This window comes from Triturus cristatus, chromosome 8, assembly GCF_964204655.1.
Source record: "Triturus cristatus chromosome 8, aTriCri1.1, whole genome shotgun sequence".
Classification (NCBI taxonomy): Eukaryota; Metazoa; Chordata; class Amphibia; order Caudata; family Salamandridae; genus Triturus; species Triturus cristatus.
In genome coordinates this window covers 482,315,509-482,333,946 of record NC_140591.1, presented here as the reverse complement: position 1 = coordinate 482,333,946, position 18,438 = coordinate 482,315,509, and the positions used below count along the sequence as shown (strand labels likewise).

Here is an 18,438-nt window from a genome sequence, read left to right as displayed (position 1 = left end):
ACTGCCGGAAAACACAAAGCACCACCAACCAAAATCTGATCATTTAAGACCAGGTGAAAGTTACAAGTCCAGGCCAACTGCAATGGAGCGTGGACCAGATGCAGGGACCAGGTTAATCCAGGTGAAGGAGTTACCTTCAAAGTCCAGCACGAAGAGATCCCTTTGAGATGGATGGGACTGCCCGGAGTAGGGAGAGAGGTGCGGATGGTCATAGATGTAACTTGAAAAGCAGGCCGGGCATCAGGATTTCTCTTTTTTTTTAGGAGGCTCTCAACTGTTGCCACACCATGGGTCCAGGACCTGAGGTGCACCTCTTGGTGTCAGGAATTCACTGTAGTAGAGGCCGGTAAGGCTCTGGCCGTTCCAGTTGCGGTTCCAGTTCAGGCAAGTCCAGTTATATGTCCAATTGTAGGTCAGTTGGGCAGTTGCAGTGAGCCTCTGGAGCTTGTATTGTCCCTGTAGCTCAGAAAAGGAGGTCAATCAGCTGACCCCTGGAGTCACTTAAGCCTGGGATAAAGGGTGCAGGTCCAGTCTTCCTTCTCAGCATGCAGGGCTGCAGGCAGCTGAGCAGCAGTTTAGCAGTCCTTCTGGTAGCAATGCAGCACAGCAGTACATCCTCTGTAGTATCCACAGATCCAGAGGTGTACTGAAGAGTTGGGTCTGAGATCCACTACTTATACCTGGTGCCTTCTTTGAAGCGGGGGTTGTTTCTAAAAAAATCACATTGAAGTTCCCGAGGTTTCCTGCCTCCCCTGCCCTGGCTCAAAGCTGGCTGCATGAACAATGCAGTGGTGAAAAATGAAAATTCCTTTGTGTGAAGGCAGGGCACTGCTTATTCAGTGGCAAGTGGGACTGTGCCCAGCTGCACCCCCCATCATATAGCCAGTTCATGGTTCATCCAGGCACACCTAATCGCTCTATTGTGTGGCTGCCTGGGAGGAATAAACAAAGTAAAACCTCCAATTGCACCCACTCATGTGATTCAAGAACAGGCTGCAGGCACCCAATAGTTAGAGCAGCAACTTTCTAAAGGTGGCATTTTCAAAATTGTAACTTAAAATCGGACTTTACCATTAAAGAGGATTTTTATTTACAATTTCACAGACACCAAACATGAAATATTTACCTGTCCGCAATCCAAAGTTAGCATTTATTAAATGTAACAAGGCAACCTAATGTTATTCTTATAGGAGAGGTAGGCTTTGCAGTAGTGAAAAACGAATTTCAGTGTTTTTCCCTACCATGACATGTACAACTTAAAAGCACATGTTCAAATTATAAATGCACTGCACCCTGCCATCTAGGCTGTATAGGGCCTACCTTAGGGATGACCTATATGTATTAAAAGTGAAGGTTTAGGCTTGGCAAGAGGTTTTTTTTCCAGGTAAAAGTGGCAGTATAAACTACACACACAGGCTGCAATGGCAGACCTGAGACATGATTCAGGGGCTTCTTAAGAAGGGTGGCAAAAGCAGTGCTGCAGGCTCACATGTAGCATTTAATTTAAAGGCCCTGAGTACACGTAGTACCACTTTACTAGGGACTTACAAGTAAATTAAATGTGCCAATTGGGTGCAAGTCAAAGTTACGATGTTTTCGGGAGAGAGCACAAGCACTTTAGTACTGGTCAGCAGTGGCAAGGTGCACAGAGTCCTAAAGCCAGCAAAATTGAAGTCAGAAAAACAGGAGGATGGAAGGCAAAAAGGTGGGGGAAAACCACACCAAGGATGTCAGGCCCAACACCTAGGGTGCACAACAATTGGGAGATCAAGGGGTGATCAAGGCTATAGCCCTGCTGGACCCTTGCAGTTCAATCTCTCGTGAATTTAAGTAGGCAGAAAAACGTTTGTACAGTGAGTGGCATTCTTGGGTGTTTTTATACAACCAGGAGGGTGATTGGGGACTTTTCTAACAAAATAGCAGCAATATATTATTTGCATTTGGCACACATTCTTTCTGTTTGGCATATGGGCACCACGATATGATCCAGGAATGGGAAGGTGGAGGTGTGCAGCAGAACAATTCTGTAGTGCTTTAAGCAGTAGTGGGAGATTTGTGCTATTGAATCTTTCCCGAAAATTAAGCGACTTACATTGTAAAAGCTGCAGTTGGGCCTAAAAATATTAAAATTAGCTACAGGTAATATATTTACTGTCCAGTACCATCAGTAATAGACTAGTTCTATAGGATCAACAGTGTTCTATCCACCAAGAAATGTTTGAAGATGCTCTGTCACTATTGTTTCTATGATTAGAATGAAAAGGGTAGTGAACCATATGCAAACTTGTGCAAACCTGCTCTAAACTGCACAGTTTTAATGGACAAGATTGTGCTGGACACACGCTATATTGCAACTACACCCTTAAAGGTACCATATAAAAACATACTGCCTCCTTACATGCCAGGCTATCCTACTGGGCTTATTTTATTAAGAGGTAAAGGGTGACAAGACCACTTGGTAAGGAACAGTACCACAGCAACAGTTGGGTCTAATTTTATGAAAAGGCACTGTGGTTAGACAACAAACTCACTGGCGGTTGAGGTCTTCTTCACCACTACACCCAAACAGGCTTGAGAGAAGTCAGCAGCACTGAAACTGCCTTGCTAGCCGTGACTGACGAACTCAAAGCAGCTCTAGACTCAAAGGGTTTGGCTGCAGTATTATTCTTGGATTTAAGGGCCTCCTTCGATACAGTGTCTCATGTGATACTCATCAGGAGACTAGAAGTTGATGGAATTGCTGGCACTACCCTCAAATGGCAAATTTAATTCTTAAAAAATATGAGATTTCAGGTCTGAGAGCAATACATCTGCTCAAACATGCTGGCCTTAGAGCACGAGGTTCCACAAAGCTCATAATTAAGCCTTACCCTATTTAATATCTGTGTTCAACCTCTGGCAGACATCATTCTGAGGTTCCGTGTAAAACGGGACGGCACTTTTTGAGTGGTGACGAATATGGACGAGTGTGGTATCTATGAACCGCAAATGACGAGTACAGTGGGTGTGCGAAGTTTCGCAATACACCCATGTATGGTTCGTCTCATTTTTGTGTTTGTTCATCTGAACCCTCGGGTTCCATTTTAGATACGACGTCCATTTTGTTTCTTGCCCTCAAGTAGCCAGCGAACGGGCTTTTGTCCGCTTCGTGACCCTGGGACTTCCAAGATAGTACGAAGGACACGTGTTTCTTTGAGGTGACTTTACGATGAGGGGAATGACACGAGTAAGGCAGATGGCCCCGCTCGAGGCTCATCTTGCCGCTCCGGTCTATTGTTTCAGTCACGCATACATTAGACACGAGGTCTTTGATCCCTCTATCGAGTTTCCTTTATTACCCTAACACTCTTTTCTAACCTGTTGTGCATCCTTGCTCTTTCCTTACATTCTGTTTTCCGTCCTTCCTTAATGTGTTTATGGTTGAGAGGAAATGTGTTTATTGCGGAGGGAAGATGTTTTTACAGTTGGGAACCGACAAGGTTGATTGTGATTATGTTCCGGCCTCCTGAAACATGAACGCGACCCTTTTGAAGTTTATTGTGGGAACTGAGTTAAACCTTTGTTTGCCATACTGTCCTATGACAAAAATGTGTATAAAAGGAGCGACCCACTTCTACGAATTTGAAGCAGTCTCCGAGAACCTACACGCTGTGTACTTCTTGTGACCTCTGTATCCCTGCAGTAAATAAACGCTGATCTCTGACGTCGCTGGAAGTGTCCCGTGTCTCTGTGTTTTGTACGCCAGAACAGGTAACCCACGAAGGTTTCAGGTGTTGTTCCCTGGCACCGCTGGGCCCTAATAAAACCCAGTCCTTCAGTTGGCGCCCAACGTCGGGCGACATCAACGGTACCGGTCCAAAGCCCGACGATCGTGAGGAACTTCGTGTGAAATCTCCGAGGGAAGGTGCACCCCGCTTCATCGATCCAGTTGTCGAAATAAGTGGCCCGACGTCCTTTCCGCGAAGATCCCCGCTCCCTGACGGCTGCGACGGACCGATGCCCTGACTGTCGACCTGTTCGGTGCCTGGCGTAGTCCTTTGTATGGCGAGACGATTGACGGGCCTTCCTGGTGACGCCATTGTTCTCTCAGTTAAGTATTTGTGGGTCGCTCCCAGTGTTCCTTTGTTGTTTGCATGGTTCCATTGCATTTGTTGGTTCTTAGTTGTTGGTTCTTAGTTGTTGGTTCTTAGTTGTTGGGTTTTATTTGACGATTGCAATTGCCAAAAACCGAGGGTCTTGCATTTTTGCGAGGACATCGTAATTCGATAGCCCTTGAAGTTTGGATACTTGGCTAGTGTGCACGATGCCTGGCCGTAGTACTTTGTTTGGGTTTCTCAGATGTTGCAGCATGGATTCCCGGTTGGAGGATTCCTGCCCGATACCTCCGGTTGGAACTCCGGTTTATGAGCTCTATAGTCGCCATGGCGTGGGTCCTATCATATATAATAAATATTGGGTTCGCTATACTAAAAAGGATGGTGTCCTTAGTTGGCCACCTCATGGTAGTTTCGAGACCGCCATTTTAGATAACTTGGAAGCGAAATTATTTAAGAAGAAAGCTAGGCCGGCCATGTTTGATTCCTTCCGGTTATGGCGGAAAGAGGCCAAGCAGAAAGAAATCAAACAGAATAAGAAAAATAAACGAGAAGGTGTCATTACGGTGATGCGTAATGCAGAACAGTACCAGTTAGATAAAAACGAGAAGGAGCAAGAGGTTAGTGCTCGGCTTCACCATATGGCGGTGGACAAGTGTTATCCGTCGCTACCTTCTGCGATTGATAAGACAGGAGAAGAATCAGTGGAAGATTCGCTTTTGTCTTATCTGATGAAATCGCCACCTCCTTATGCTCCTGATGTTATGGGTCCCGTTAATCCCCCTCTTCTTCAACCTGCTGTTTTGGCGGCTGCTGGTCAGCCTGCCGTTCCTCCTGTACTCCCGAATCCCCTTGGGCCACAGATCGCACATCCCCTTGCTCCGGCTTCTCTCCCTGTTGCGCCTGTCCCAGTCCCTCCTCAGTCTATTGTTCCCGCTACTCCTGTTGCTGTATCTACCTCTACTGTATCTGCTCCTATGACTGCTACACCTTCGTCTTCTTCCTCCTCTCCTTCTGTTCGTAGTCGTCTCTTGACTGCTGTTGCTTCTCTTTATTCTCCGTTCTTCGGGCCGATACTTGGCTCGACTCTTTCAGATGTCGCTCAAAGACGCAGTCAGCTTCCCGATGATAGGGAACGTGAGACGTTGGTAAAGACTGCGCGTAGATGGATTCGCAATCCTGTTAGATACACTCCACGTGTAGTGTTCGAAACATTTTCTCAGTTTAATGCTCCCACGCAACGATTTGTGTTTGAAGAATTGTGTAAGTCATTAAAAGAGGAGTGGGACGATGATATGGCTGACGATCTACCACCTGAGGTTTCCGAGCTACAGCTGCGGTTTTCCGCGGGTGTCATTGTAGGTGATAGAGTTCGAGAGGCTCTGGAGCGCTTACTATCCTTTCGGTGTACAGTGCAGCCACGTGCACTGTTTAAGGACGCGACTGCGGAATGGATGGCACAACCTGGTCAGTATCCAATGCGAGAAGTTCCCCCAGTGTGGATGCCAGGTGATGCTGCCGCTAACCCTCCTGTCCCACCGCATTTCCAGAGAGTGTGGATACACCTCCCGTGGAAGCGATCGGAGGTGTTGCAAGTGAAGCAATCTCTACCAGATCCTCGTAAGAACCCTGCGGGTTGTTATAAGGAGCTGTCCCAATTGGTGGATGCTACAGTTATGAACTTAGCCGATATTGATATGCTGTTTGGTAACGTGGTACCTCAGCCGGTTTGGACGAAAATCCGTCATGAGAATCATGTCGCCGAGTTAGGCGGTGACTGGGCTGCCCTGGTAGCGGCCGATGCCCGACAGGTTGGTGGGGCTAAACCTGAGCAGATTATTGCGGCTTTGCCCCAGAGGATAATTACCCTCATGAAGACGCTTATGCCAGCGATGCGCGTCAATTGGGATAAATTATCAGCATGTAGGCAAAAGAAGGATGAAAGTGTGTCTGACTTCTTTACTAGGTTCGAAGAAGCATTCCTCGATCATAGTGGTCAGGACATGGGTTCTGAGGGTGGTCAGCGGTTGTTCGTTGACAAATTCGTATCGAATTTGTTGCCCGACTTGAGCAACAAGCTGAAAAATTCTGAGAGTGCGTGGGCTGTTTCTACCACTGCCCAAATATTGGCTACGGCCCAATATTATGAGAATAGAGGGAAAGAGGAAAGTGAGCGTGCAGAAAAGAAAACTAAGGATCTCAAAACTAAGGTCTTGTTGCAGCAAGCTTATCCTCCGCGTTCAAATTTTAGTGATACGCAGCAGCCGACTAGATCGCAACCACAATTTTCTAGATCACAGACGCGCAATGCTTCGCCTGCGCCTCGCTTTGTGCTAGGAGATAATCAGTGCGCATATTGTCGTGGGGAAGGCCATTTAAAGTTTAATTGTCCGGTTCTCCGTGACAAGGCAAATGGTGTGTCGGCTCGGGGAGGACGTGGTGGTCCTCAACCGGCTTCTCGCGGTAGAGGTCGCGGGATTGCCCAGAATCAGACCGAACGCTTTGTGACGTCTTCGGATTCACAAAATTGTTTCGATCGACGCGAACCATTGTCCGGTCGGTCGGCACAGTATCATGTGGATGATCATTATGTTGAATATGATGTTGATACGGATGGTATCTACTAGGACAGCCATAGACAAAGGAAGGGAGAAGTATCAGTTCCGGTTGATCAGAGAGGGCCTTATGTTGCAGTAGCCACTTTGGGTGTTGTTGAGCCTTTTCTGTTGGACACTGGTGCAGCGAAAAGCTCCATCATGCATTCGAAACTCCCTGGCGCGCCTTTGTCTGGCTTAACGAATGTTTCCGCTGGATTTTCTGGCGCCCCTGTTAGCAATCCGGTCTCTAGCCCATTGCCCCTTACAATTGGATCTTATGAGCTGGAAGCTCCGTTGATTTTGACTACTGGTTGTGGTGAGAATCTTTTGGGCTTAGACCTGTTGAAAAGGTTACATGCAACTTTGTACTGTTCCCCTACGGGTGTGGAGCTCACGTTGGGTAAGAGCGTGATTTCCCCTATGTATTTGTCGCTCGACAAACTTCCCCCGGAATTGAGATCTCTTCCAGATTCCTTGTGGGCAACAGGTCCCAACGATGTGGGCCTGTTGGATATACCACCTTATGTTGTCCAACTAAAAATGGGTGCGCGTTTGCCGCGTATACCTCAGTACCGTATCTCCCTTGATGGTGAAAGGGCACTGTTAGCGATCATTTACGACTTGATCGGCAAGGGTGTTATTGAGGAGACACGAGGTAATGTGTGCAATAGTCCTGTGTTGCCTATTCTGAAACGAACGGATCCCTCCAAGCCTCCTGTGTATCGTTTGGTTATCGATTTGCGAGAGGTAAACAAAGTCGTTGTTCCACAGTTTCCTGTAGTACCAGACATTACGGCTTTACTGACTCTGATTCCAGCCACTGCATCATGGTTCTCGGTCATCGATCTGAAGAATGCGTTCTTCAGCATTCCGATCGCTGAGGAAAGTAGAGACTTGTTCGGTTTCTCATTAGGTGGGCGTAGCTTCAGATTCAAACGCGCTCCACAGGGCTACTGTGAGAGTCCATCAATCTACAGTCAAGCTCTTAAAAGCCAGCTTGACGCCTTTGTGTTACCGGCTGGTGCAGCCTTGATTCAGTACGTTGATGATTTGTTAATTGCTGCTGACACTGAACAGCTTTGTCAATCTGCTACAGTGTCTTTGTTACAGCATCTTTGCGACTTACATCATAAAGTGTCACCTTCCAAATTACAATATTGTTGTCAAGAAGTTACCTACCTCGGTCACTTATTGTCAAAGGCGGGAAGAAGGTTGACCCCTGAAAGAATTGCAGCAATTGCTCGAATGACTGTGCCAACAACCCAGAGAGATGTACGTGCCTTTTTAGGTATCACATCGTACTGCAGACAGTGGATCCCGAACTTTTCACTGTTAGCGAAACCATTGGTAGCTCTCACGTGCAAGGATGTTTCGACTCCTTTGCCTTGGACGGAGGAATGTCAGAAAAGTTTTTCTGAACTGCGTGATGCACTGTGTTCGGCTCCTGTGTTAGGTACTCCTGATTACAGTAAGCCTTTCACATTGTACGTCCATGAGAGGGACGGTTGTGCGTTGAGTGTTCTAACGCAACAATTTGGTGATAAGCAGCGTCCGTGTGCATATTTTTCCTCGACCTTAGACCCGGTAGCTAGAGCGTTGCCGAGTTGCTTGAGGGCAACGGCAGCAGCTGCGGCGTCTATTAGGCAGTCCGCAGGTTTGGTCATGGACAATATGCTCATAGTAATGGTTCCGCATGCAGTTGATACGCTCTTGAATCGGACAAAGACTCAACATCTAACGAGTGCACGGTTGTCTGGGTATGAGCTTACCCTTTTGGCGAGTCACATACAAATTAAGCGCTGTAATGTACTGAATCCGGCGACATTGTTGCCGATTAATATGGAATCAGATAATGTACTGCCCCATGATTGCTATTTACGAACCGAGGAAGAAACGAAAGGTCGTGTGGACCTGAAAAACACTCCTTTGTCAGATCCCGATGGTTCTTTGTATGTGGATGGCTCTTGCTTTAAATTGCCGAATGGTGATGTAACGACTGCGTATGCTGTGGTGACATTGAGAACGGTTGTGGAGACTGCGAGATTGAACCAGAATTCCGCACAAGCGGCAGAATTAATTGCATTAACGAGAGCGTGCGTTCTGTCGAAAGGGAAGCGTGTGAATGTGTTTACCGATAGTCAGTATGCATTTGGTGTTGCGCACAACTTCGGAAGACTGTGGAGAGAAAGAGGATTTATGACATCGCATGGTACGAAGATCCAGCATGGGCAACTAGTGAATGATCTTTTGGATGCACTTACATTGCCTAAACAAGTGGCGATTGTGAAATGTAGTGCGCACCGGAAAGTGACGGATGATGTTGGTCGTGGTAATGCATTTGCGGATGAGGTTGCTAAAGAAACGGCTAAGAATCTTGCGACTCGAATGTATGTTACGAATTCAGTGAGATGGCCGGAAGAGACTGCTATGTGTGAAAACACGGTCGAAAGTGTGAAAGAAATTCAGAATGGAGCTACTGAAGCTGAAAAGACCAAGTGGAAAGAAAGTACAGGGAAGTTGGATATGCATGGATGTTGGGTTGATCTGACGGAATGGCAGAGATGGATGCTTCCAGATGCATACGTGTTGGCTGTTGTGACGATGGCTCATGGTTTGTCACATATCAGTGCGAAAGGAATATGCAAGTTCTTGTCTCCTGTGTGGAGGAATGATGGTATTGCTAAGTGTGCCGAAAGAGTGGTTAAGAATTGTATGGTGTGTTTGATGCACAATCCCGGAAAAGGCACCCCCACTCCACCTGGTCATTTCGCTCCCCCTACCTGTCCCTTTGAGGTTATCCAGCTGGACTTCATCCATATGGAGAGATGCAATAACCTAAAGTATGTTTTGGTTGTAGTTTGCGCGTTCTCCAGATGGATCGAGGCCTATCCTCTCAAGGATAATACTGCCCTGTCCACAGCGAAAATCTTATTGAAAGAGTACTTCCCTAGGTATGGAATGCCGCGGATTGTGTGGTCGGATAATGGAAGTGAGTTTGTGGGAAGTGTAATGCAGAGTGTGTGTAAGGGCCTTGGAATTAAGCAGAAATTCCACAGTGCCAACCATCCTCAGGCAGCGGGCTTGGTTGAAGGGTACAATGGTACCCTGAAGCTGAAACTCGCTAAGATTCAGGCTTCGACTGGTCTGTCATGGCCGGATGCCTTGCCTCTGGCTCTCCTATCGACCAGAGCGACGGTACACTCTCGAGTAGGGCTCAGCCCATATGAGATCGTGTTCGGTCGCCCTGCGAATATTTGGGGAGTCCCGAGACCTAGGGCTTTTGATAGTCTCGAATATCCAATGTTGATTGATTATTTGTATGATTTGACCACTAAACTACGATTAATTCATCAACAGGTCTTTGAAGCTCTACCGGCGCAGACAGAGGGTCCTGGACATCAGCTCCGGCCAGGCGACTGGGTCGTCACCCGAAATTTCGGCCGGAAGCGTAATCTGGAGCCAAGATTTGTTGGACCCCATCTAGTCTTATTGACGACGAGGACAGCGGTTCGACTGGAGGGCCGTAGACATTGGGTCCACGCCAGTCATACAAAGAAAGTACCGATTCCCTTACCAACCGACGGTTGGGTGAGAACTGGGATTCCGGCAGAAGAGACTGAGACTCCTTTGCGTTTCGTGCCATTCAGCGACGCTCAACTTGTGGAAGATTCATTGTTGCCCAATCCACAAGTGGAGTCATCAATAGCAGAGAACCCAAGGTCCGACTCGTCATCTGCCTCATTGAACACTGCTGCGCCACCTGAACAATTGTTCATAGAGCAAACTCAACCTGGAAGAAGTCGATACTTTCTTCGTCCAAGGAATTCAAGGACTAATAAAAATTGATAGTATAGTGGTTTTGACGTTACGAATATTATGTTAACAATTGTATCCTTTCTTCGTAGGTTTCTGTGTTTTCCACTGCTAAGAGACTTGTAATAACTTTTAACCTCGCCATCTGGGTTACCGTAGGGCCGTGCGGGTACTTCTTTCTGTTTAGCAGGTTTCTGACGCTAGGTTGGTTACTTTTGTCGATTCCTGGGAACTCCTGGGGATTGATAATCGCTGCTCAGAACGAAGTGCGTCAAGAACGTCACGGACGGTTTGTAGAGGATGGCATTCTCGAAGTTGGTGGAAGAAGAAAGGGTATTGGCACAGAGATCAGAGTTATTAAGGGTCGCACGAACGAAATGTTTTTTGGTTCAGGTGTTTTTGTTATTCCTAACTGTATCTATGTTATTGGTGGGCGGAGTGTATTTTGGGGTATCGCAATTTATGCCTTCTGTTATACCTACCCTTTCTCCTAACCTAAGTTCCCTCACCACTGTCTCCCCACATTCTTTTCATCCTTTGCCTCAACACGAGCAGGTTAGACGTGCGGAATTTAGGAATAATTCCTTTGTTCAACTCCTACATCAGCATCAGTTAGTGGTGAATACTACGAATTGTTGGGTATGTGGGTTAATGCCACATACCATGGATAGGGGTATTCCGTATTTGGTCCTTCCGTACAGCTCCCAGGGTTCTGCTCGAGCATTCCAAACAATGTTTCGTAGCGCGCTAGACTCCTACCCCAGTCGAGAGCCACGATCTGTTAAGTCCGGTCCTGGTCCGTACCACAAGCCTCTGGCGATAGCCATAGCAGATCTGGACAGAGATGTTTTCGATGCATCACTCATTCCAGACGAAGAAGTGCAGGCCTATAAGGATCTGAGTGAGGCTGAGTATGGTACGTCAGTAGGAGATAGACAGTTGAAGAGCTCGTCCCCTATATGGATTGTACCGCACCTTGGTAATTTCTGTTTGCAAGGTTTGGGTCGAAATCCGAGAGCACAACTTGGGAACAGTGCTTGCACTGAAACGTATGTCCTACCAATGCTCTCCTCCCCTGTTTTTCTGACTGCCAAGGGCACCTATTTTGTGTGTTATGAGCGCGCATATACATGGTTACCCCGCGACTTCTCGGGTACCTGTTATATTGCGAATCTCTTACCTCCGACTTTCACAGTTGCTTCGGATTACCACAAAACTAGAGTTGTGAGAGGTGTGATTAGCAAAGAGGATACTGCTGGTCAAGAAGCAGGAGACTTCTTTAAGGGTTTCCTGCCGTTCTGGGGACCTATGGTTAATAGTAGGAACCTAAGACAGTTGACCCGAGTGGTAGAGTCGACTGCTAATATTACTGCAACTGCCCTCGGTAATCTAACAGCGGAACTACAGGCGGATAGACTCATGACGTTGCAGAACCGTATGGTTCTAGACGTGGTCCTTGCAGATCGAGGGGGTGTGTGTAAAATTATCCATTCTAGTTGTTGCATTTTCATCCCTGATAATGCTCCGACTGTATATCAAGCCATCTCGAAGTTGCATAAGATTTCCGAGTCCATACACGTGGACGAAGGTAATTGGACGCTTCTAGGATGGTTTTGGGGTCTGATGTCAACTTGGGGTTGGAGTATTCTGATGATTGTAGGGGCTGTTGTAGCGTTTCTGTTCACGTGTTGTCTTTGTGTACAGTGTGGTCCTGCCTTATGTGGCCTATGTGCTGCGACGTGTATAAGGCGGCCATCGGTTACCAAGGAGACATTGCTGGATAGAATGATGTTTCAGCAGCATCTGAACGATCTGATGAATATCGATATAGATTCTGATCTAGACTAGTGCTTGCCTACATGAGGGCAAAAGGAGCGTCTGAGGTTCCGTGTAAAACGGGACGGCACTTTTTGAGTGGTGACGAATATGGACGAGTGTGGTATCTATGAACCGCAAATGACGAGTACAGTGGGTGTGCGAAGTTTCGCAATACACCCATGTATGGTTCGTCTCATTTTTGTGTTTGTTCATCTGAACCCTCGGGTTCCATTTTAGATACGACGTCCATTTTGTTTCTTGCCCTCAAGTAGCCAGCGAACGGGCTTTTGTCCGCTTCGTGACCCTGGGACTTCCAAGATAGTACGAAGGACACGTGTTTCTTTGAGGTGACTTTACGATGAGGGGAATGACACGAGTAAGGCAGATGGCCCCGCTCGAGGCTCATCTTGCCGCTCCGGTCTATTGTTTCAGTCACGCATACATTAGACACGAGGTCTTTGATCCCTCTATCGAGTTTCCTTTATTACCCTAACACTCTTTTCTAACCTGTTGTGCATCCTTGCTCTTTCCTTACATTCTGTTTTCCGTCCTTCCTTAATGTGTTTATGGTTGAGAGGAAATGTGTTTATTGCGGAGGGAAGATGTTTTTACAGTTGGGAACCGACAAGGTTGATTGTGATTATGTTCCGGCCTCCTGAAACATGAACGCGACCCTTTTGAAGTTTATTGTGGGAACTGAGTTAAACCTTTGTTTGCCATACTGTCCTATGACAAAAATGTGTATAAAAGGAGCGACCCACTTCTACGAATTTGAAGCAGTCTCCGAGAACCTACACGCTGTGTACTTCTTGTGACCTCTGTATCCCTGCAGTAAATAAACGCTGATCTCTGACGTCGCTGGAAGTGTCCCGTGTCTCTGTGTTTTGTACGCCAGAACAGGTAACCCACGAAGGTTTCAGGTGTTGTTCCCTGGCACCGCTGGGCCCTAATAAAACCCAGTCCTTCAATACTGGAGCATGGATTTGATTGGTACTATATACCAATGATACCCAAATTACCATCTCGCTAACTCCAGTCACACAAGCTCTCTTCTCCAAGCTCAGTGCCTGCCTCAGAGGTCTCACTGACTGGATGTCCAGTTACAACTTGAAACTCAACAGTAACAAATCTGAGGTTCTGGTGGTCTGGAATAATCCCTCCTACAGACGTAATTACAATGGTCCGGCTACTTATGTGATCTACCCTCTCCTAAAATGGAAGTAAAAAAGTCTGGGCATGCATTGACTCCCACCTCACCATGGAGGTCCAAGTCAAGAAATTAGCTGCTGCCTGCTTTGGCTTCTTAGGACAATAAGGAAGGTTCTGAGTTGGCTCCCTCAGGCCACCAGAAGAACAGTAGTCCAGGGCCTAGTGCTGATCTGGCTTGGCTAGTTGCCTGGGAAGCCCTCTGTATGTAGCCAGGCACTTACAAATCATCCCGAATGCTGCTGTATGCATCATCCTAACGATCCCAAGTTTCAGTCTGTTTCTGCATCACTGGCATCACTGGCAGGGCTGCACTGGCTGCTGATTCTCAAAAGAATCAAATTTAAAACTCCCTGTTTGGGTCACCAGGCGATATACAGTAAAAGTCCCCCTCTAATCCAGCGGCTGCTAAACTCCTATAACACTAAAAGATTACGGCGCTCCTCCGATCATAGACTTCTTACTGTACCATAGATCAAGAAAGCAAGAAGTGGAGGTCACTCATTTGCTTACCTTGCATCAAACCTCTGGAACTCGCTACCCCCAGCACTCAACACATACCTTTTGGAATGACCTGCTTTTGTCTCAGCCATTATGTGATGGACTTGATCCTTGGTGCTGGGAGGCCCGTTGGGTAGCCACGCGCTTCACAAATCCTTAGCATAGCTTAGCACTTCTTCACCTTATTTAGGTGATTTTAGATTCTATTCAACTGAGCAGGGGTCACCATAGGTGCTGTGTCTTTGAATGCACACAGTGTCCTGCAAAGTGATCATGGAAAGTTGGCCACGCTAGGCACAATTCTTTCAATACTATCTGGTAAGCCTTCAAATACCAGAGCACTTCAGTTGCCTGTGCCTTCTATAGCACCTTTACCTAATTCAAGTCACGAAAATCCTACTGAATGTTATCTTTTTATCTGCCGAATTGTGCATATTTCAAAGTAACGTCTGCCTTCCTTGTTGATATCCTTTTAATGTGTGTTCCAATTTGTAGATTTTCATTTACAAACATTACAGGGCCAGGAATTGTTTTGTTTTCTCCTCATTTAGGAAACATCATCACTCAAGCACTCAAACCACTGCTTAATACGTGTTTTCATGTTTCACATGCTTGAGAGAGAAACAAATGAAAGGAAAAGTACAAAGGAGAAAGAACAGTAAAACAACATTCACATCTCATGCTGTCACGATCCAATGAGGAGTGCAAGCCCTGCTCAAATTTTCACCTAACCTAGGATCATTTTAAAGTATCATACCTCCTGCTGGGTGAGGTAAAATTTCACGAGATTATGACAAAGATTCCACCACTCCCTTTGGCCTTCATCTATGTTTGAGGAAACGTAGTCGAGTGACTAAATTGTTGATTGAATCTATGTGATTGATCAGTGGCTGAATCAGAAAACAATTTCGACTGGTGCTGTTACATGGGATTGGCAGTTCAGTAAACGAGTGCTTGCAGCAAACACCTATTACTATTGGATTATGAAAGCTGGTTTGTGGAAGGGGTATTTTGTGATACAAATTTTTGTAGTGCAAAATCTTTGTATTAAGTTTTGTTTTAGTTGGGAGTCGGGACGGATGTATTTTAGTTGTTGTACCCTGATTGTTGTGCTGTGACTGTTTTGCTGGCTTGTGCCGTGGAGCTGTGTGACTCCGCGCAGTATCGAGTGCTTGTTAGGTCTCGCCTGACCCAGCGCATGCGCTGATCTGGCGAGATTTATTGAGAGGGCTCCAAAAAGTGCTACCAGGCCAGCCTAGAGCTACAGTGCATGGCGCGCGCGCAGCGCTTGCCGCGATTACTTTCACTTTCGCGGCCGCACGGCTGCTTGGCATAGCCAATAGGTCTCGCTTTTGGGACCTTATAAGTATTTAGTTATGCAACTGTTGCATGGCTAAACACTTATAAGGTCCCAAAGGCGAGACCTATTGGCTATGCCAATGCTTGTGTTTTTTGTGCTTCAGGTGTCCAAAGTTCAAATTTTTCCGAGTCAATGAATAAGCATCAAACAGAACAAGATGGAAAGAGTAAGTAGAGATTACCTCACCTGGTTTCCGACTTTTTGTGTCTAAATTTCAATCACTAACTAGGAGAAATTCCGAGTTATATGATGGAACTTTAGACAAGTCAAATGCTAAAAAACAGGTGCGTGCCTCTGCGCAGAGCCATCATTAACAGCTCCTAGTATATTTTGTTGTGCTGTTCTGTTATGTTCTAGTATTGAACTGTGTTTTCTTGTACTCTGTAATCGCTATAAGAAATTGAGGGCCTGGGGCAGAGGGATATTCCCACCTAATACAGAGGTAAATGGATTTTTGTCCCTGGAACTTTATTAGAAGATGCTGCTTTTGGCAGCACAACAGTACAATACAACAGGCCATAACAAAATAGCTCAGCACCAAGCAAAAAAGACAGTACAACATAGGACATAACACACCAAAACAGTCAGAATAAAACGGAAGACAGCACCCAACCATAGTGTAAGCTACAGCACAATGCAATAATCCAACACAATCACCAACAGCACTGAAAACATCACTATCACAGCAAAATGCAGCACTTCAAAGATGCACAATAATTCTTGCCACACATTACACCTTGAGAAGCCCTTCATAATATGGTAGTGAAAGGTGTTTGCACAAAACACTGCCTTACTTACACATGTAATAGTGCAATTCACAAATGTTTTGTGGTTCGGCCTCTGTGCTCTAACAATCTGCTTTCTTCACTTGACATCACTTGATTCTGGGAACATTTCTTTATCGTCCATATTTTACCTTGGTTCCCAAGGCTGCCGAATCTAGGAACAGGCCTACAATATCATGATGGCGATGCAAAGCACTGGGTCAGAAATGGAATAATTGTAAGTTACACGGCTCTTTAAAATAATTTGGAAGCCTTACATGAGTGGTGTTGCATGATGCGTTCCTATAGCCCCCTAGGGTTCAAGTGAAATATCTTCAGAAATAAAGTCCAGGCTTCGAGTTTGATTTTAAGGTTTGGACGTCAACAATGATGTTTTTCAGGGCTAGTCTTCGGGACATTGCTATATTGTTTAGTGTGTGCATGGCCACACTGTGGGGACAAGACTTCAGGAGATAGTCAAACATGTGTTTAATGAGTTAAAGCTGTAGTTACACCAGCAGGACACGTGTAGAGGTGAGAAATGACAAATTACAATTATGTTTTTTTTCCTCCAACACCTCTCCAGGAAAGAGTAACGTTTCCCTAACAATGTAATGGACTGACGACTGCTCTATTTTATGCTCCTAACATTAACGGTTTCTATTACAGCCTAAATATTCTTAAATTCCAGGTTTTACGTGATTGAATAGTGTGACTGTTAAAACATAACACAATCATGCAATTTACTGCTGGAAAGGTTTGATTGTACGGGGAAACAGATTGTTTTCTATTAGTGACGAAGAAATCAAAGTTTTTAGCCCATCTCACTCATTAATCCTTGCAAGGTCAATAAAATTAGTTACCATTTTAAGTCTTATAGTTATACCCGATGGTTTACGGTCTCTCTCTTTCTCTCGCACGCAAGCACACACACTCTCTCTCTCCTTGGTTTACGGTCTCTCTCTTTCTCTCGCACGCACGCACACACACTCTCTCTCTCTCCCTTCTTTTATTGTGTTTAAGTCTATTAGATTAAATAAGATGTGAAAAGAAAGGCAGAGAATTGCAGAAAGGGGGATGAAGTGGAATCATGCGGTAAAGTAGCCTCACCTCCTGGGCCGAAGAGGGTCCAGGCCCCTTCAGAGCAGCCTGCAAGAACAGGATGAGCACAGCTGAGCCGGACCACGACGCCATCACCCCCCTCAGGTTCACAGCTCATGAACTAGCCGCACTCTTTCCGGCGTCTTTTATATGGTCCCGTCATTGTTCCTTGTGATTTCCCCGTTGTTTCCCGTTTGTTTGCAAACTGTAAGTCACCTGAAAAGCGAGCCGCCGAATGTTTGCCCCCAGGCAGGCAGTCTGACATTTACAGATTTTCCTGGACATGTAACGTGCAGGGGAGTGGAAGGGGTCGAAGGTCACGGCTAAAATCAGCCACTGGGTAAAGGTCCCCTGTGTACCAACACGGCGAGCTTGTGTTTTATTTGGCCAGCTGCTGCTTTATGAAACACGTAAACGGGTGAAAGTAAAGTTTAGCGAGTCCTAGAAAAGGGAAAAACATCTTTTAATTGAGGTGGTTTAAAATTTTCGTTGGAGGAGAGAGACACATACTAATTTAGCTCACAGCTTTTCAGCTAACTACAATGAGTTGTGGCCTGATCCAACTCGCAATCATTTTTTGGTTTTGTGGATATGCGGTCAATCAATCAATCAATCAGGTGTTTTTTAAGCGCGACTACTCACCCATAAGGATCTCAAGGCGCTGAGTGGTGGGGGGGGTCACAGGTTCCAATCCATCAAGGAGGGGGTCTGTCGAAGAGCCAGATTTTGAGATTTCTTGCAAAGATGGGGTGCGATGTCTGAGGTGGAGCGGAAGGTCGTTCCAGGCTCTGGCCGCGCGGAAGGAGAAGGAGCAGCCTCCCGATCTGGTCTTTCTGGTGCGGGGGACCACGGAGTAGGAGAGCTGGTCTGATCATAGGGTCCTTTGGGGTGCGTGGAATATGAGTCGGCTGTTCAGGTATGCTGGTCCGGTGTCGTGGAGGGCCTTGTGAGAGCGTGGGTTAGCATCTTGAAGGTGACTCTAGCTTCGATGGGAAGCCAGTGGAGTGTGAGCAGGTGCTGGGAGATATGGCAGTGTCTTGGCAAGTTGAGGACCAGTCTTGTGGCGGCGTTTTGGATGTTCTGTAGCTTGCGGGTGTGGTTTTTGTTTATTCCGGCATTGAGTGCGTTGCCGTAGTCAAGCCTGTTGGTGACCAGGGCGTGAGTGACGGTCTTTCTGTGTTCGA

At 46.3% G+C, this 18,438-nt stretch overlaps 1 protein-coding gene across 2 annotated transcripts in view; it reads right to left on the bottom strand.

Moving 5' to 3' along the window:
- Positions 1 to 17,510, bottom strand: part of LOC146802386 (olfactomedin-4-like) — a 94,969-nt gene extending 77,459 nt beyond the window's left edge. Inside the window, exon 1 of one of the 2 annotated variants that reach the window (XM_085621976.1) lies at positions 17,264 to 17,510. In XM_085621976.1, coding sequence (XP_085478102.1) covers positions 17,264 to 17,347 — 84 coding nt within the window. In that variant the 5' untranslated portion in view covers positions 17,348 to 17,510. The remainder of the gene's footprint in view (positions 1 to 17,263) is intronic. The other variant, XM_085621975.1, reaches the window with a different exon arrangement.
- Positions 17,511 to 18,438: the final 928 nt, after the last annotated feature.